This window comes from Daucus carota, chromosome 4 (genome assembly GCF_001625215.2).
Source record: "Daucus carota subsp. sativus chromosome 4, DH1 v3.0, whole genome shotgun sequence".
Lineage (NCBI taxonomy): Eukaryota > Viridiplantae > Streptophyta > Magnoliopsida > Apiales > Apiaceae > Daucus > Daucus carota.
The window spans coordinates 24,741,554-24,763,190 of record NC_030384.2 but is presented as its reverse complement, the minus strand read 5'-3'; the positions used below and the strand labels follow the sequence as shown (position 1 = coordinate 24,763,190).

At 31.7% G+C, this 21,637-nt stretch overlaps 2 protein-coding genes across 2 annotated transcripts; one reads left to right on the top strand and one right to left on the bottom strand.

The window, feature by feature from the left end:
• The first annotated feature begins 6,645 nt into the window (after positions 1 to 6,645).
• Positions 6,646 to 7,900, top strand: LOC108218225 (uncharacterized). The gene is made up of 2 exons (XM_017391135.2): positions 6,646 to 7,004; positions 7,231 to 7,900. Exons 1-2 carry the CDS (start codon positions 6,944 to 6,946, stop codon positions 7,638 to 7,640), a joined length of 471 nt encoding a protein of 156 aa, XP_017246624.1. The 5' UTR covers positions 6,646 to 6,943; the 3' UTR covers positions 7,641 to 7,900.
• A 10,311-nt stretch (positions 7,901 to 18,211) lies between these two features.
• Positions 18,212 to 19,852, bottom strand: LOC135152270 (uncharacterized). Its single transcript, XM_064092128.1, has 2 exons — positions 19,417 to 19,852; positions 18,212 to 19,299 (listed from the first exon to the last, which is right to left on the bottom strand). Exons 1-2 carry the CDS (start codon positions 19,850 to 19,852, stop codon positions 18,212 to 18,214), a joined length of 1,524 nt encoding a protein of 507 aa, XP_063948198.1.
• Between the last annotated feature and the right edge of the window lie 1,785 nt (positions 19,853 to 21,637).

The following is a 21,637-nucleotide window of genomic DNA, read 5'->3' as shown; positions in this document are numbered from 1 at the left end:
TTATATTAGCTATTTAGTAACTAATATATTTGCTATATTCATAAACTTTATAATTACTCATATTTAAAGTAATATGGTATTTTAATTCTAATAATTTATCACATATACTTCGATTAAGAAATATATATAAGGATTAATCGGATTTCAAAAATCGGATCGGTGGCCAACCTTGCAGGGGATTAATCGGTGTGGAAAAATTTAATTTATAAATAATAAATTAAAATTTTTAATTAAATAAAATTTGAAAAAAAATTCAATTTTTTTTAAAATACTAGCTTATAGCCCGTGCAAGGCACGAGAGCTTTTTAATTATTTAGAAATTTTTTAAATATATTTTAAAAATTTAAAAAATTTAGCTCTCGTGCCTTGCACGGGCTATAAGCTAGTATTTTAAAAAAAATTGAAATTTTTTTTCAAATTTTATTTAATTGAAAATTTTAATTTATTATTTATAAATTAAATTTTTCCACACCATTTAAAATATATTTAAAAAATTTCTAAATAATTAAAAAGCTCTCGTGCCTTGCACGGGCTATAAGCTAGTATTTTAAAAAAAAAATGAATTTTTTTTCAAATTTTATTTAATTGAAAATTTTAATTTATTATTTATAAATTAAATTTTTCCACACCGATTAATCCCCTGCAAGGTTGGCCACCGATCTGATTTTTGAAATCCGATTAATCCTTATATATATTTCTTAATCGAAGTATATGTGATAAATTATTAGAATTAAAATACCATATTACTTTAAATATGAGTAATTATAAAGTTTATGAATATAGCAAATATATTAGTTACTAAATAGCTAATATAATAATAACTAAATATTAAATAATATTTTTATATTAAAATAAATCCGATTTTCACACCGATTAATCCTTTCGATTAATCCCCGATTTCCGATTAATCCCTGAATCGGTAGCTCAACCGATTTGGTCCGATTCCCCATTTTTGTAACACCGGTTAAACAAGGTTTTGATAGATGTGGATACAATATATAAATGGCAAAAGCATGTGTGCTCCCTCAACAAAATGTTGTTCCTCAGAATTTTGTATGCATTTATATTAATTTTGCAAGTGAAGGGTGCGGCTACAGATTCTCAAGACTGTAAAATACCAGCCATATATACAACTTTGGAGACTCAAACTCCGACACAGCTGCAGGTGGTGCAGGTCCTTGTATGAGGAGTTTAGAGTCCTTGTATGTTCGCCCGAGGGAAGGGCGAACATATATATATTTTTTTGTGATGTTCGCCCGAGGAAGGGGCGAACATATAAAGCCCTTTAATTTTATGTTCGCCCGAGGAGTGAATGAATTAGGGTGGTCAGTTTTGTGAAGTGAAAAAAAAGGTGGTTAGTTTTGTAAAGAAGTTGTTTAGGGTGGTTAGAAATTTGAAGGAGCCGTTATTCTGAGTGGGTTTGGCTCTATAAGTGAGCCGAGCCGGGCTTTATGCCCCGGGTGAGATCAGGGTCGGCAATTTGATACGCAACAGGCTAACAAGAAATGAAATATTGTGAAAAAGATGATATGAATTTTGTTTTTTAATACACGAAACTCAAAAGTACATGAATATCAAATTACAAAATAGATTTCATGCTAAGTATGGATTTTGAGTTTGGATACATGAAAGTACCCGAAATATTTGTACATATTTTTTATTATATATATTATAATATATCAAATATATAATTATATGAAAAATTATATATTTATATGGATATGTAGATATATATATTATAGATACATTAACAAATTTGTAGAGAATTGTACGTGAACATATTTATTACAATTAACAGGAAAATATATATTAAAATTATTTTTGATTAAAATTATATCAATATTTATATATATAATATCAAAAAATGTACATGAAAAATATACGAAATATTTTAGATCGGCTACAAGTTCAAATTAAGTAAACGAAATCAACAACGTACTAATATAAATTTTATCTTGAAACATAAAAATACACGAAATAAAAATATACGAAACGATCGTCGGCACTAATGAACCCTCGTCTCCAAACTACTTTACCGAGAGAGAGAGTACATCACGAGTCCTGGTGCTGGATGGCTAACGACTTTCGAAGTATCGCTTAAAAATTGGCCATGGGACTGCATAAAAGAATACAGTATTTATCTTTTGTCAAAGATACGTGGTTTCTGCTTCAAATTCGACAATCATGAACATTAGGAATTTTTACATTGATCTTTTCTACTTTATTGACTAAAATCAGTTATCAAATCGATCCTAATTAACAGTCAATTATAGTTACAGCCGACTAGTTCACAATTTCCCCATGATGAATCTTTGAAACTATGTTCTGTCCTTACTGCGACTATTTTTCTTTATAAGTTCACATTTTACGATTATAAAAATTATTCATTTTCGATTAATGATTGATTTGCAAATTTGATGATTTATAATAAACTGTGAATATATATATATTTTCCAAGGGTGTTTCCGTGGCTAATATACATCCGTATTTTTGCCTGCAGAGGTAACCAACGAATTCGAATATCAAACAAGTGCGTGGAAGATTTTTATTATTTCGACAAATAATTTGCCTGTGTTTGAATTCTGTATCACGAATAATTTATTAAAGTCACACAATACGACCCATACCCACAAGTCCACAGCCATGCGTGGTCTTTTTGTCAAGGCTCAGGAGCCCGCTAAAAGTATAAACATATTTTTATCTCCATTTCTTTTTGCAGGCACTGCACTGTTCACTTTTTCGTTTTTAAGACAAATTTAGATGTTGATATTATAATAATATTCATTGTTTTTAATTTGATTATATATAAAAGTATATGTTTAAAAGCTATTTAATAAAACTTAATAGTAGTGATTTTACTATATAATTGACGGAAGTGAAAACTACCTTCACGGACAAAACTTTAAAAAATATTTTACAAATGTTTTGATTACACTCTGATTCAGGTAAATTTTACAATTAATCAAAATTCTTTTGATGAATTCTTGATAAATTGTATATCCAAAAATCCATCATTTAACTAAAAAATGATTGTTAATGTGTGTAAATTATTAAGATCACATCTATTATAGATTGAAGTTAATCAAACACCATAACAAACACAAAAGTAATCAACATTAACAATTAATGTGAAAATCTCTCAAGACAGGGTAAAATCACATATTCACTCAATATACTAAATATGAATGTATTACAAAATTAAAGTCGCTCCACTCAACACTCTTATATACGAACACCTCAATTTAATCACAAAAGTCTCATCTTGTGTATCTCTCACACAACTCTTTAACTTTTACAATACATAAAACTCTTACCAGTCATTATATTTATAGGCATTACAAATATTATAATCATAATTTACTTCAATCTTATTTATGATAATTATCATATTTTTCTATCTTGAATATAATCACTCCACAATTGATATTTCTACCAAATAGTATGATCTCAACTATCATAATAAGATATTTTCACAAATTATGATTTTCAGATTATTTAAAAATTTGGGGCGGCCCTCAAAAAATCTACCCTCAACTCAAATTTCCTAAAACTTCAACTGAATCTGAGAATCTTACCATTGTCTGGGTCATCATCTACGTTGCTCCACCATCTAAACAAAAGATGTTATTCTTGTTCATCACCACTTGTAGAATCAAGCTCTTTCCTGTATATACCTTACAACTTCTTACTCGTTCAAAGAATCTGTACCCTCATGATGTTAGCACGCTCAAAGAAAACACATTCTTTGATGCATCTTGGTTGTATCATCATTAAGTTTAAGAAAAAAGTTCCAACTTCTTAAACCTTCATCTTCTTATCATTTTTCATAATGATATTAACACCTTGAACACATCATCAAGCGCAGGAGACGCCCTTCCTACTAACAGCGTCTGCTTGAAATATTTGAAAGACTTCGGTTATATTGACGACAACAACAGAGCTTGTTCCTCGTATTTCATCGGCTCATCAACATTATTCAGATGACATAATAGCTGATTAATACAACTAATGTGGTCATGGAGGTTATATTCTTCATCCTGGACTTCGGTTATATTGACGACAACAACAGAGCTTGTTCCTCGTATTTCATCGGCTCATCAACATTATTCAGATGACATAATAGCTGATTAATACAACTAATGTGGTCATGGAGGTTATATTCTTCATCCTGTTTTAATCTCTCTTTTTTGGCTTAGTTTGCTCCAAGTAGGAAGGAATCGAACCTATACCAACTCTCTACTATACTCATTTTTGAACCACTGGGGCAGGGCTGTAACATAGACAATATTTAGAGTAGAAACTAGTACCCCATTGCCTCCCGTGTAGCTCCGTCCATGCTCCAGGGCATCATCAATTACTTGTTTAATTAACATATACTTAACGGTTAATTGGCACATAGTGAAATCCGTCTTCTCATCATAAATGGGTGCGTCAATCTTGAACGATTTCCGATCCCCCTTCAAGTCAAAAAAATCAACTCAAGACCAACTGTGTGCAAACAACCTGCTTCGTGATTGTCTCCTATTCAATGTCGAATTTACTTCTTGAACACAAACTCTTGATACCAGTTTGTTAGGATTGCATCCTATAGATTGATGTTAATCAAACACAAAAATAAGCACGAAAGTAAAGAATACAAACAATTAATTTGGAAATTCCTCAAGAAAAGGTAAAATCACAAACCCACCAAATATGAATGTAATAAAAGATTGGAGTTGCTCCTTCACTCAGCACATGTGTATACAAACACCTCAAGTTGATCACAAAAGTCTTCTCTTGTGTATCTCTCACACAACTCTCTAACTTTTGTAATATATATAACTCCTACAATTAACTATAGTCATAGGCATCACAATTTATTCTAATCCTAATTTAATCCAAATACTATTTATGATAATTACCATATTTTCCTATTTTTAATATAATTCATTCCATAGTTAATACTTCTACTAAAATGATGGGATTACCTCAATTATCAGAATTAAAATATTTTCTCAAATTAGGATTCTCAACTTATTTAGAAATTCGGGGTGAACCCGAACATACACACACACTAGAAAATTCATTTACAAATTTATAAGAGAAAACTACTTAAATTTGTTATATATTTATATATTATTTAAACAAATTTATCCACTTAGCATCTTATTAAATTATTATTAATACTTTTAATATATTTTAATAATATATAGGGGTCGTTCGGGTGAGTTTAAAATTAGTGCTTTTGGCTTAAAGCAAAAAAGTGAAGTAGATGTAGAAGTAATTTAAGACTTATAAATGATGAAAGTGTTTGAGAAAAAAGTAGAAGTCATAAAAGAGAAACTAGTATTTTGAACTTCTTATAAGCACTCCTTGACTTTTTACACAAACGGTACGAACAAGGACTTTTAACTTATAAATCTAGAAGCCGGGCTTTTAGCCCGGCCAAACACCACCCTAATTTATGTAAGACAATTAATTTTACGGGTTTTTTCATAAATACCTAAGTGTAAAATTGTTTTTGCAAAAAATTACATCTTTTTTAAATATTTTGCAAAAATACCATACTTATGAAAATATTTGCAAAAATACTGTCTGCAACTCGTTGCAACCACATACAATCATACTTGTAACCAGATACAATCATATTTGCAACTCCTGCGAGATCAATTAACAAAAATTGCATCTGGTTGGAGACCGTGTTTTTGGGAATTAAGATTTCCAAATCATTTTAAATTTGGGTCGCCAAAAACTGATCTAAAATAACCCCAGTCATTACCCAAAATGGTCACAGCCAGGGTAACAGGACACAAGTCACACAACCGCGGGTAACATGACACAACCGTGCAGCTAGATGAAAAACGAGTGCGAGAGTTTTGACGAACAGCAATGACGACGTTGACTTTTTTATTCATATAATTTTACGAACAAAACCTGCGAAGGTTGTTGAATCCAAAAGATCGCTAGAAAAGTAAAAGTGTCGTGTCTCATCCATTTATATACAGTTTTAACGTACCACTAACTGTAAATATTTTGAAAGTAGTATATTTTTATAATATAAAATAATATTATATCAACTACTTTCTTTCACTGTCTCTATTTTATAATAATATAAATACTATTACACCTAATACATCCCTCCAAAATTTTAAATCTATTATTAAATATAAATAAATCATACCTTATACTCACTTTTCATCTAATTTTATTCATTTTTTACACTTTTTCCTAATCTCCGTATTCTAATCAAATGTATATAAAGGGGGAGTACTGGTATAAAAAGAGAGTGAGGTATTGTGATTAGACTTGACGGCTTACAAATCTGGATGTACATATACGCACACATACATTGATGACCACATAGGAGGCGAGGCTCCCAGTCTACTCCTTTGTCTAGAAAATCTAGAAGCCAGGACAGAGTATCTATGGCGTATCTTAAAATTTAGGCAGAGATGGAAAGCAGCTAGTACATGCATGGGATAATACAATGTGCATACGTCTGTAGGTAGCTGCACTAGCTTCAATAGCTTACTAGTACAAACTTAGACTCAACTTACAACAGATGATCAGAATTCAGAGCGGACCCGGTCATGGCTGGTATAGCACCTCACTTTTTGCAACAGGCTAAAATACATTTGTACCACTCAGGTATGCATCGGTGGACACAACAACCATAAAGCTTTCAAAAAAGACGGTTCGGCCATGCAAATACGTAAAAACGGACATAACGGCCACAACCGAGCAAAATAGCTGCAAACCGGAAGTGTGTGTGTTACAACTGCTTTGAGAGAGAGTGAGTGGTAGTTGGGGTGTAAACAATCGACCATGTGACTTACTTAACTTGTGTGTTTGAAGTGTACACTCAAAATAGAAATTGAATTAGGAAAGCATACTTCAGTCTCTTCTCTCTCGGCTTTGGCGATAGTTTTAGGGTTTCAAGAACAGCTGCATTTGAGCACCACAGATGATTGTGCGTCCATTCATGACCATCCGACCACCTGATAGTACTGATTCTCCTCCATATGGTAAGTTCAGTCCATCTACTCAACTATCTATGCTTTAGATTCTCTGCGTTATAATGGCTGCAATATATGTACTCACTCCGATTTATGTGTTAGCTGTTCTGTTTGTTGGAAATGATCTTACCATTTTGCCGATTGTATGTATTAGTTTAGTTTTCTGTTTGCTTGCTTTTTGGGGTGTACACTGTATTTCATATGTAAATCATAGTTAAAAGCTTTGTTTACTTAGGTCCTGATGAGGACATGCTGAGCATAAGGCTGTATCATGGGGGGAAATTGAGGTGGTTGCCAAGAACAGAGTATGTGGATGGTGAGTTGAGTACCTATGATTTTCATGCTATTGATAAACTGTCCATTGACGACATTGGGGAGAAAGTGCAGGTTTTGGGTTACAGTGGCTTCAAGAATTTGTATTTTAGAGTTCCTACTAAAAGTTTGGAGACTGGCTTGGTTCCATTGAAAAATGCTGGTGATTTTAATTTGATGTTGAGCTATGCACAGAAAAACAACTACAGCGCCGACATATATGTCAAACATTTCAATGATCAGGAAGACGATGATCGTGACCTCAGTAGCCAAGATTTTGAGAATATTTGTCCTGCTGACTATGAGAAAAGAGACAGCAATGAGGTTTTTTAATATGGATGAAGATGATGAGGAGTGGCCGGGGTGGTCAGACAGTGATTATGCCATCAGTGATGATGATGCTATGTTCAATCAAAATGTTGATGAAGGTGCAGAGTGGATTGGGAAAATAAGACAGATGCATACCGTCTTTTTTGAAAGTTTTATGGTTGTTGTGTCCACTGATGCATACCTGAGTGGTAAAAATGTATTTTAGCCTTTGCAACATCATTAATCATTATAGATAGGCCGGTAGATTTGTTTTTTTTTGAATACTTGAACATGATAATATTTGAATATTGTTTTATGATTTTTACTTCTTTTCTAAAAAATATTCAAATATTTTGTACTCCCTCCGCCCCCCTCAATTCTTTACATTGGAGGGGGACACGTCACACGGAGACCATGACAATGTATAAAAAATGAGTAAAGTTAGATGAAAAGTGGGTAAAGTGTGGGACCTATCAATATTTAATAATAGATTTGAGATAATGAATGAAAGTAGTGGGTGTAATAGTTGTTTTTATTATTAAATATGAGATAGTAGAGGAAAATAGTGAGTGTAATAATGAGAAAAACTTACTATTTATAATAACGTAAAGAAATGAGAGGGACATCCCAAAATAGTAACCGTAAAGAAATGAGAGGGACAGAGGGAGTATCTGTTTCTCAGGTTCATTTAATTATGTTTAAGTTTATACAATGTTGGATCTATTAAAAATGATTTTATTGATATGATGTAGTATGCGTTTAGTTAGAATTGTTTTAAATTGATTATTCGGTTTGATTTTAAATTTTGAACATGATTGTAATCTTGGATAGAGTTTTGTATTGTCATGGATGGCTGCACTTTGTTTGGATATCTCTTCTATGTGGTCAGTTGTAATTAGATGATAAGAAGGATTTTAATTAATAATAAAAATGAGTTTAATCAGATGAATTTTATTTAGATAATTAGAAAGAGTCTGATAAGATGATGAAAAGAATTCTCTTTAGATAAGTTATAATTTGATAATCAAAAAGAGACGATGATTATATTATAAAATGAAAAATTATATTGGTTAATTCATGATTAACTTGTATGTGGTTAATATCTTGTTTAAAATTTAATAAAAATAAAGTTGAAGAATAAATATTATTGGTCTACAATTTAGGCGTGTCCCTTGATTCGTCTAAAATATTTAATATTATCTGATTGATTAACCGTATAGTGTGGTAGAAGTAAAGTTGAATAATGAATATCATTGATTTAAAATTTATGAATAAAGTCAGGTCCAAAAATAATTTCTTTTGTTGTATTGGTTAACTGCAGAGCATTCAGGCATCATCACAAAGGATTCTACTCATTTAGTTTCAATAATTCATTTTAGAAAACATGATAAATTTAATTATTAGGTTTCTTTGTAGATTTTCAAAAAATTCAATTTAATAATTATTATTATTTAATAAATAAGAATATCAGAAAATGAACATTTAATTGAGAATAAAAATGAATGGCGTGGTTTGAACATATGGTTCGGTTTGTGATAATCATAATCCCCTTGTGTTTTGCTGGTCCGTTAACCGGGCTTGTATCTTTCTGTACAGTACTCCCTCTATCTTCTAAAAGTTTTTCTCATTTGAGATGTCGGCACAGTTCATGATATTAGACAAGTTACTAATTCACGTTTAATTTATAACACTAAATATATTCATGAGTGATCTTGTAAGTTTCGTATTTATGAGTAATTTAATACGGTGAAATTTTTATATTTACTACCAATACAAAATTAAAAATATTAATCATCAAAAATGTACATTAGCAAACGTGATAAAAAAAAAAGAAAAATTATTAAGAGAATGGGGAGTATGTATTTCGAGATAAAAAGGTGTTGTAACTTGTTTTACACATTACTACACCATAGCTTAGTGCCCAATGGCCTAGCCTACGGAAAAGTTTCAAACAATAATAGGTGATGGAGTCGCGTGAGGATGGGTGGTCAAGGCTAAATGGGGCTTGATTTAACTGTGATGAGTCATGCCAAACATTTTTGGGGCGCGAGGTGGACATGGCATTAGGGCTGTAAAATGATCCGGGTGATCCCGGGTACCCCTCTGCTCAAGTACCGGATCATATTATATTTAGCTTGTCCAGATTTGGGTCCGGGATCGTTTTATTCGGATCTAAACCGATCCCGGGTATTTGAGATTCGGATCTGAACCGGATATGATCCAGTATCGTATTTTCGATTTTTTAACCGGGTAGTTTATGATCCATCGAATATGAGCCAGATATGATCCACTACCACTAAGTATCATTATTATTTCAGCTGTTCAAATAACTATCATTAGTCTAAGTAAACATAATATTATAAAGTATAATAATTTTAAATTAAAACATATAGTTATATGTTGATATATATCATTTATTAAATATATATGAAGATAATAAGTATGATCACATTAAATAAATCATATTTTATGAAGATATAAACTTAAATAAGATATTAAAATTTTATAAAATGATGACTATTTACTTGCAAATATGATGGTGTTAAAATATAATATGTATATGAATTTGAATCGAATATGAACCGTGGATCATATTCGGTTATTCGGGTTGGATCATATTATGAAAAGTTATATGAGACCGAATCTGAGCGGGTATAAGCGTGCTCGTATCCGGGATCATATATTATACGGGCTTAATTTTTCCGCCAGATTTGGATCGTTTTCAAAACGGATATGAGACATGTATCATGTTTTCGAGCCGGATATGAGCCGAGACACCGGATAGTCCGTATCGATTTACAGCCCTACATGGCATGTCCCATACATATCATACACCCCTACAATCTCCTTGACAAAGGATCACTACTCACTCTGTGTGTTTTCACACCCGTAGTATATGACATTCACTGTTTGCACGTATTTTGAGATTTTTATAAAATATAATTTTATAATTTTTCCTAAATATTTTTTTTAAATAAAAGTTTAAACATCAAATTTTTATTCAGTGAAAAAAATATATATTATGGAACTATATTTTAAATGAATGTAGAAAAATGTACCAAAAAATAAGGTAAAGAAATGCGGGGGGACATATGGAATATTTTATTCGAGGGATGATATACATGAATATAGAATCAAAGCTGCACTCGATATGGAGACAAAGCTGCGACACAAACAATCATTACCATGGCCTTTCTCTATGTGATATTCTATTCATTTCAACTTGCTGGGGTTGTTGGAGTCTCGATTTGTAAATTATATTGATGTCCCGTTTTATATGGACATTTTGAATGGCAAAAAGAAAAGGAGAGAATGTTTTTATATTAGAAAATTGAATATTTGACTTAAAATAATAAATATAGATAAAATAATTATATGAATTTGTATTTTTTAGTTTTTATTTATGAGTTAGTTTGTATATGATTAATAACTTATACTCCCTCCGCCCCACTTCTTATGTCTTGTTTGACTTTTCTATGATCAAATTGACCAAATTTTGACCGGTAATGACTAACTATCCTTACATGAATTTTAAAAATTGAAAAATACACCTTAAAGTAGAATAAATGTAGATTCTAGTAATATATTTTATATAATTTTTTTCAATTATTTAATATATGTAAATTTCAGTCAAATTGAGTCAATTTGACCACAAAAAGTCAAAAATGACAAAAGAAGGGACATAGTATATATTAATATATTTATATTTTAGAATAAGTATTGTAAGATTTTTAATATATTTTATAATTAGGAAAATGATGTGATATACGCGGTTCCATAGAAAAAGATTGAGCAACATATTTTTGGCTTTTTTTGTGGTCCTCCGTTTGTCTCTCATTTTCCTTTTAACACTTTTTGCATTTTTCGACATACATTTTAAGATTCATATAAAACATAGTTTCATAATTTTTTTTTGAATTTTTTTGTATAAAAATTTAGATAGTAAATATATATTAAGAAAAAAAATTCAAAATAATTTATCAAACTATATTTTCTGAGGGCATTAGAATGGGTGAAGAGCCTCATCCCCTAATGTAAACAATTGAGAAAGGGAGTATTCACTCCATCTCTATTTACTTTTCTTGTTTGATATGTCAGTACTGTTCATAACATTAGAAAAATCACTAGTTTACATCTAATTTATAAGACTAAATGTAGTCTTGTTGAACTCGTATTTGTAAGTATTTTAATATGATGAAGTTTTCATATTTACTTCTAATATAAAATTAAATATATCAATTATTAAAAGTGTGTATTACTCCCTCCGTCCCAATGAATTATATACATTGGGATTGGACACGAAGACCAAGAAAAAGTGTAAAAAATGAGTAAAATTAGATGAAAAGTGGGTAAAGTGGTGAGACCCACATATTTTTTAATAATAGATTTGAGGTAGTGGAGGAAAGTAGTAGGTGTAATAGTGTTTTTATTATTAGAGCAACTCCAATGCAATGCTATACTTGGTTCTATTGCTATATTATAGCATCAAAAGTAAAAAAACTCAACTCCAAAGGGGTGCTATATTTGGATGCATCCATGCATAGATGCATCCTTGGTTCTATATTTGAAACCAAGGATGGATCCATCCATGTTGCCACATCATCAATAAATTGAAATTGGAAACTAGTTAATGAGTTAATGAGTTAGGTAAAAGTTAAAGAGTTGGTTCTATATAGAAGTTAGGTAAAAGTTAATGAGTTGGTTAAATTTGAAACAAGTTATAGAACTTAGCATTGGAGTGCAAGTTTTATTTTAGCACCAAAAAACACTTTTTGGTGCTATATTATAGCAATAGCAATAGATATATAGCATCTAGCATTGGACTTACTCTTATAGAATGGAGATAGTGAGAGAATGTAGTGGGTGGAGTAGTGGTTTATATTATAAAAAATTGCTATTTTGGGAATGTATAGAAATGATGGGACATCCCAAAAAGGAAATTGTATAGAATTGATTGGGACGGAGGGAGTAACAAGCATTATAATAAGTACTCTGTCACAACCAAATTCTTTATGATTTCCTTTTTCATGTCTAATCCAATTATTTACATTTAAAAACTTACCAAAAATAATCAATGTTTCCCACTATTTCTCAACTTTTCCTCCTTTTTTATATTATTTTTACTTTTTTTCACACTACATTTACTCAACTATCTCATTTTTATACATTAAAATCAATGAGTCCTATCATTTCATCCACTTTTCTTTCTTTGTACAAATTTCTTAACCTCCGTGCCCAAACTAAACGTAAAGAATTGGCCGGGACAGAGGAGTACTGATACAGGCATAGTTATAGACACATAGGAGAAAGTAGGGTCTGCCCCCTCCTGCCGCCTGTAGTGAAGCAATAATTAGGGTATTGATTGAATGAATAAGTGGGTGAATGAATGAATAGATTGGTCGGTCACAAAAACATTACTAATGGCTGAACAATTGTCTGTGTAATAATTACATTACCTTCATTTTCTCTCATGTTTTTCACAATCAATTGTCTACTGCCTCCGGGGAGCTGCATTTCCATGCTGTACGTTTTTAACATGCCCTGTTTTCCGAGGGTTTTGCCTAGTAATATTAATATTTTTAGTATATTTTATTAGAATTTTGTTATTTATATTTTTGTTAGGAAAAATAAAACTTTTAGTTTTGGTCATTAAATTTAAAAAATTAAATATATGTGAAAAATAATCAAATGAAATTGGAAGGGATAATAAACTTTTTATTACTTCAAATTATATAAATATAAGATAATATATGTACAAGATCAACAAAAATTCAAATGAGACATAAATACGAGTAGAAACTAATATCATTTTCACAGGTGAAGATGGAATAGATATTCTGAACGAAAACTAAAAGTGAATGTAAACGTATTTTTGATTTCAATCGAATTTAAAACAATTCATCATAAATTTTAATCAATGATTAGAACACTAGGAATTTTTTTTTTTCTTCTGAAATTCAGTGGTGTGGATTCCTCACCATGCCCCCTCCTCACTTCCTTTAAATTTATCCCATGCTTGGTTAAATTAATTTTACCGACTTATTTAAGGAAAAAATTCATATTTATTAATACTTTTAGTATAAATATTTAATATGACTTTAATATTTTTTATTTATAAAGATGAATTATATTTTTCCAGAAAAATACATATTTAAATACTTTTAATAAAGATGTATAAATTTTTAATTGTCTGTTGAAGTTTACTCCCTCCGTATCTTTTTTCTTTTCCTATTTGTAATGTCGGTACTGTTCATAACATGAGACAAATTACTAATTTACATCTAATCTATAAAACTAAATATAGTCATGAGTGATCTTGTTAGATTCGTATTCACGAGTACTTTAATACGGTGAAGTTTTTATATTTAATGCTACTACGAAATGAAAGATATTAACGATAAAAAGTGTGTGTTGGCAAACGTGAAAAGTACAAAAAGGAAAAGTATTTAGGGACGGAGGGAGTAATTTTCTTAATTTTCTCTAAATTATATAAAATTTTAATAAAAAACATTACCAGTAAAAGTGCTGGAGAAAACCATAGATAAGGAACATGAATACAAAAGTACATGTCAGTTGTCACCAAAAAAGTTCCAGTAGGTCCTCCTGTCGCAAATTGTCAATATTGGAAATCTGTAGCGTGCATGCGCGATACTCAAATACTTGGTCATTGCCTTTAATTTTCAATCTGCTCTCGTCGATCTCATCAAAACCCCATCATTTGCTTCTCTTTTATTCTTTCTTTTATGGACAGGCTTTTATTCTCGACGTTACTTTCAAATTACTACTACTACACTTTTATATCGACCATGTGTAGTAGTACAGTGGTTTTTTTTTCTTTTTTTTTTTGAAATAGATTGTTTTATTCAACTCACCAAAGCACCCTGCATGAGATTTTCCAAACACTAATTTCTGAGAAGAAAAATCATTAGAGCAAGAGTAAAGTGCATTATGTGTACTTGCACTTTAAGCGAGACACCACTTACAATACTGTATTTTTGAAACTACCACATGCAATATTGCAGTTCGTAACCCGGTACATATCGTGCTCTCCCGTCTAATTTCCTTTAAATAGCACACCATGTGTTTGTTGTAGAGAAGGTTATAATGATTTAAAAAGATTTGGGTGAGTACAGCTGTTGGAACAGAGAATTGACGGAAAATCCCTTAAAAAAGTTAACGGTTTTAGTCTAAATTGACGGATATACACACTTTGTAAAAATTTCGAAACTTTGAATAGTGCAAGTGGTATTTATTGAAAGTTGATATTGTAAGTGGTGTCTGGCTTAAAGTGTAGGTACATATAAGGCACTTTACTCTTAAAACAATTAATCTCACGAGATACTCTAACAAAAATATGGGCTATTTTGTTGATTTGTTCTTTTGCAGCTGAGATAAAAGAATTCTCACAATACTTTAGCATGTTCCCCACTTCCAAGTACTTCATCGTTCCCTGGTTTATAGCTTGCACTGAAAGTATGAAATTAATTACTTTCAAATTTCACATCTGAGACACCTGTGTCAAGAACCCACCTTATAGCTTCCAATACATAGCTTGGTTCTGCCTCAACCACTGTCACTTTCCCTCCTCGACGCAGATTTTTGCGCTGTAAAACTCTTTCTTATGGTCACGTAGAATCATAACAATACAAAAACTCATCACTCCGTCGTAAATAGATACATCCACATTCATTTTAAGCCTACCTTTAGAGCGGGCTACCTAATGACCAGGACTCCTCTAGTAAATTTGTTTCCTTCTATTAGCTTTGTTACCTTTCTGAATCTGCACTTTTCGCTATTAACAAATCTGCTTAACAATCCATTGCATCGGTAACCCCGGAATTACTACCTAATTCTCCCAGACTCATATTTCTGGCATTCCAAAAACCCAACAGAACTGTAGCTATTTGCTTCATTTTATCGTGTGCTTCTGTATCTAGCCTCTGCAGCAACCACTCCGAGCATGATTCGATTGTTGAAGTGTCAAATTCGTTGAAGTGTCAAATTCTAGACCCATACTTCCCCAACATACTTTCGTAAATATACAATTAAGAAAAATGTGTAACAAATGCCCAACATCAGTACCATACACTGTAACACTGGGTACATGATTGTCGTCTACACCCCTCTATCTCGTAATAAATTACGAACATGTAAATTGTTTTTACATTCCAAAGCCGACAGGATTGTGGAAACTGGAGATGATACCAGTAAATTCATGCAAGAAAACAGACTACACCACATTATAAAGATCCAAGCCCTTAATGAAGAAATTGTAAAAAGATTATTCTTGAAAGACAATTCTGGGATGAACTTTAGAAGGTTGAAAAAATAGGCAGAAAGACTTGCTGCTGAAAAGAGCAAGAGACAATCAGACAAACGGAAGAAGCCTCCTAGACCCAAAGAGAAAGACACAATAATTAGAGAAATAGATAATTAACTCAGAGATAGATAGACCAAGAACCAGATATCAAGCAATCTCTGATGCTGATCTAAAGAACAAGGGCAAAAGAAAAGTTGACAGCCCCATCTCTTCTAGTCAAACTTGTACATGATGTTTCCAATGTATCAATTGACTCTTCTATGCAAGTTTTTCATAATTATGATGATATGTCTGCACATGAGGATGAGATGACAGAAATTACTAAAAAGAAAAAGAGGCTTGAGGAGTCTGAATCTGAAGATATAGAAGCTGATAAGTTAACCTCTGACATTTCTCATGTTAACAAAGTATTGAAGACTCCGACGTCTGAAGATACAACCTCTGGAAATCCCAAGAAAACAATCTTTGATACTATTAAAGTTGTTAAGACTTCTACAACCTCTAACATTGCTCAAGTTGATTTGGACTCTCTTACTTTATAAAAGAAGAAGAAGCTTCTATGAAAGTCAGCTAAACCAACACCTTCCAGAGAAAATCAAATGCTATAGGACTTTCTTATATCAAAATCAAAAGGAAGGCAAGGAGGTGATAAAGAAGAAATTGGATTAAAATATGCCAAAGTGTATAATGGGCAACATGTAGTTATTAGGGACCCATTTTCCTTGACTGATAAACCTGATGAACAACTCACGCAAAAGAATCTGGAAAGAGTATAATATGTGCAAATTATGACTAACTCTCATGATGGAAGCAAAGAAAGATAAAAGCTGACATATTTTCTAGAGAATGGAATAGTATACCTCCTAGAAGTCAAGAATAAAGCAACCAAAAGATGGTCATATTTTGTCTTCACAATGATGAAACATGAAAGATTCTATGAAATAAAATATGATGATGTGTACATTTTCAAGTTCATATTAGATGATGGTAAGGAGGTTAAAATGAAGAGGAAGAGTGCAAAACTTGAAATCATACTTGGTGAATAGTATTTAGTCTTAAACGAAGAAGCTGCAAAACCTAGAGTCATCAGATTCTGAGATAAAATGGATAGAAACAAACAGGGCCGGTCCTGAGATTTCGGTGGCCTAGTGCGAAATTTTTTTATGAGCCTTTTTATACAAGACTACTAATATGAATATAAAAAGAAAAATTCCAAGCAACTTGAAATTAGATATACTAAATCAGGTGATATCATATAAACACAAAACTAGTGGCATGAGTATATCATAAATAACAAAAATTACATATGTTTAAATCATGTTTTTTCATCCTAATAAAATCCTGAATTGGAAACCTGCAACACATCAATCCTCATTTGAAATGTCCTCTTCTCGCATTTTTAGAAGCAAAATCATCGATTATATGCTCCACATCAATACTTTTGAGTATATTTTTCTCAATACTCAAAATTGCCAATCCATTCAACCTATCTTGAGTCATGCTTGTCCGTAAATAAGACTTAATCAACTTCAATTTTGAGAAGCTCCGTTCTGCAGATGCCACAGTAATAGGTATAGTTAATAAAATCCTATAAGCCATTAAAATATTTGGAAACATGTCCATCTTCTTCACAAATTCTAAAACTTTAAGAGAATTCCATGGTATTTCACATTCATATGCTACACTTGGAAGCATCTCCTGTAAAATTTGTAATTCTGAAAGCAACCGTTTCACATCAATATCACAAGCATCACCATGAGTTAAGGACTTATCAAGTTTCAGACAACAAGTTTTTAGTCCTTCATCATCCAAAGAAATCAACCGCGCTGCATCAAACAAAAAACCAAACACAGACTCAAAAAGTTCCATTTGTTCGAATCTTACCTTCAGTTGAGAAAGTGCCATATCCACTAGTACAAGAAAATAATCTATAATTTTCCAAGGCAGATTGTTGTTCCCGTTCGGTGTCAGGATTTTCATCAAACTGTTTATTTCTTTTAATCCTACGCTTTATCAAAAAAACAGGTTCAACATCCATTTCATTAGCAAGCTCTTTAGCATCAATCATAGCTGATGTAAACCCATTCTCTCGATATTTCTCAAAGAAAGAAACCAGCCCTTTAAAATTTGTAATAGCAACATCAAGACGCATATCTTCATATTGCAAATTTTTGCTCACCAAATTAATTTTGTGCAGAATATCATGCCAAATAACCAAACTCAATATAAATTCAAAACTTGAAAACTCATTTGACGCTAATTTTTCAGCATCCCATCATATTTTTGGGTCATCAGAAACTTCAGCTAATTTCATTAATGTGTCTCTTATTTTTGGAGCTTGAGTTCTTATTGTTTTAACACTTTCGATCCGACTTTCCCATCTTGTCACACATAAAGATTTTAAAGTCAAGTCATCCACATATTCAAGCAATAGATTCCATCTCTTAGTGGAATTAGCAAACACATTATATAAAGCTTGACATGCTCCAAAAAAAGATTTACCTTTCACACAAGAATTTGCCATATCAGATAGTACCAAATTAAGAGAATGACAACCACAAGGCATATAAAAAGCTCTCGGATTAACATCAAGTAATCTTTTTTGAACACCTTGGTGTTTTCCCCTCATATTAGAACCATTATCGTACCCTTGTCCCCTCACATCATTGATATTTAAATCAAGAGATTTAAGAGCAATTTCTAACTCACCAAACAGACCCAACCCAGAAGTATTTTCCACATTCAAGAACTCTAAAAAATACTCTTCAATTTTTACAGGATAACTCACAACATCAACACATCTAATCACCAAAGTCATTTGTTCCATACGGCTTGCATCAGGAGTGCAATCAAGAATTACTGAAAAATATTTAGCTTCCTTGATTTTCTTTAAAATCACACTCTTTACACTCGAAGCCAACATTAATATCAAATCATTTTGTATTTTGTGACTAAGATAATGATAGTGAATGTCCTTGTCTTGAATGAGTCTGAAATGGTGCTGCATTGTTTGATCAAACTCAGCTATTGACTCAAGAAAACCCAAAAAATTACCATTCGAATCTTCAAATATTTTTTCATTTTCCCCACGAAATGCCAGATTATTCATTGCAAGGCGTTTAACAACAGCAATTATTCTGATCATAACATGCCTCCAGTGTTCAGTATCTTTTTTAATTTGCTCTTGCAATTCTTTATCAATGGTTTGATTTGTTTTCAATCTAACTTGGAGTTCTGCCCATGCCTTCAGGTTAGTAAGATGTTCAAGACTATCTTCGTGTTGCTTCAGCTTCTCACCTAAATGTACCCAGTCATCTACTCCCACACTTGCTAAATTGCTTTTAGATCGAGCAGTTTTTATCACTTTACAACAAAAGCAGAATACTTTATTTAATTATTTTGAGTAAAATAACCATTTTCTATCAACAAGTTCTCCATTTCTTAATTTTTGATCATAATAATACGTTGAAAACCCCCTACTGCATTTATCCTTGGGAAAAATAACAATATTTTCTTTAATAGGCCCCTTTTCAACAAGCAAATCCCTCATATTACTATCTAATCCATCCCACACCCGAGGATCACAAATATTCCAAGACAGAGGAACAAACTCACTAGGATTAGTGTATTCTCTATTTTCGATGACCTCATTTTCAATCACTTCGGTTTCTTGTTCAGTTATTTCATTAGCACACTCTTCATCAACTACTTCATGTTCTTGTGTAAAAGTACTTTGAACTTGAGACACCTCCTTCTCTACAATTTCAGACTCGTCTTTTTCTATAGGCACATCAGACTGTTTGGTTTTCTTCCAAAGTTTTTGAAGCGATCCCTTTAATGGTTTAATTTTTTCTTCCTCCTCCTCTTTCTTTCTTTTTCTTTTATCATTACCAGATGGGTACTTTGTAGTAAACATTTTATGCACTAAAATAGCAAGCAATCGGGAAGATGTATGACTTGTGAGGAAGTGAAACCTGAATAAACGGGAGAACAAGTATTGAAGTAGTGAAGCAGTGGCAGAATCCTTTAACTCCAATCAATAACAACTATCAAGTCCCCAATCCCAAACTGAAAAAAATTGCAAAAAAAATTATTCGACAAAGTACTGATCATAGAAATCATATATATAAAACAAATAAGTAGTATTAGATTAGAGATTAGATAAACAAGTAGCCAGTAGTTACTACAATTTTGGGATAATATATTATATATAAACAACTAAATTAAAAGATTGAAATAAGTCATTACCTTTGTTTTTCTAAGAATTGACGTCCTGAATTAGAACTTAAAACTTGAAGTTAATTATGTAATTGGACCGATCGTTTAATGGAGCAGAGGAGCAGGTAACGTACGTGGCCTTTGCGTTGAGTGCGTTGAGTAGCATCAGGGGGAAAAAAAGGCCTGTAGAAGTATAGCAACACATACACTGGACCTAAAAGAATTTTGGGCCCCTGGACCAATGGGCCCAGTGCTGGAGCACTGGTTGCACCGGTCCAGGGCCGGCACTGGAAACAAAATTAAAGCTTTAAGCCTGTCATTTATCAAACTGATGGGATGATCAAGAGTTAAAGTTTATCAAAACTTACATGATTCGAACTCTGATAGATGCTGAAAAAAGATTGATCACAAACTATGTCGAAAGAGTTCCTGGACATAAGTTTGTTGAGTAAAATATTTTGTAGCTAAAATTTTGTAAGTTGTAAATTATTGTCATTATTAAAATTTCAATTACATTTGTATTTATATGTTTTGACATCATCAAATATAACTTATATATTTTCATTATGCACAAATTCGGAGAGACTGTTAAATATGTTTGATGATATCAGAACTTCCTGATTTGTGTAGTTTCAGGATTTACATATCAGAGTTTGTGTTAGAAATCAGAGTTTGTCAACTAATGAAAATGTCAGAGTTTGCTGATAGCGAATATTCTTCAGAATTTGTAGCGACTGATTTTCAAGAGCGGATCTGGATTAAGTAAAGTATATATACTCTATGGAGATTGAACAACTTAGGATTTCAAGAAGATTGATTTACAAATCTCTCTTGATATATTTTAGGAAGCTGATTAGTATCGTACCAATCAGATAATATTTTGTAACTGTGTATTATATAAAGACAGACAGATTTACACTCTATATGTCGAATATTAAATTAATAATATCTTTCTTGTAACCTAGCAGCTCTTAGCGAGAACTCATACATATATGGGAGAGTAGTTGATTATTCAGTAAAAGTATTTATATATCAATAAGAACTGGATTTTTATATTATATATTGCATTTTTTAAATCGATTTGATTGTATCTACTATATTTAACCCCCATTCTATAGTGATTTTAGGTCTAACAATATAGTCGAAACCATGTCACAAGAGTGTAAGAGTTTTTGAAAATACAAATGAATTCTCTCGAACTTAAAGTAAATCTCTTCAATCCTTACTCAAGTTCTCTCACAATTTCTCTCTCTCAATACACACGATATATCCTCTCTCCCCAATCCTACAAAATCTAATTATAATAGTGTTTTTAATGATTTCCTTGAAAAACAATCCAATTTTCAAAACAAGCTGGATTTTATAAGAAAATTCATAGACTGATTTTCATGCCTATTTCTGGACTGCTTCCACTGGATTTTAAGTATTAGACCACCTTTAGCTTGTTGAAGATTTTGTTATCTTTGGGTGAGCTGTTGAATCA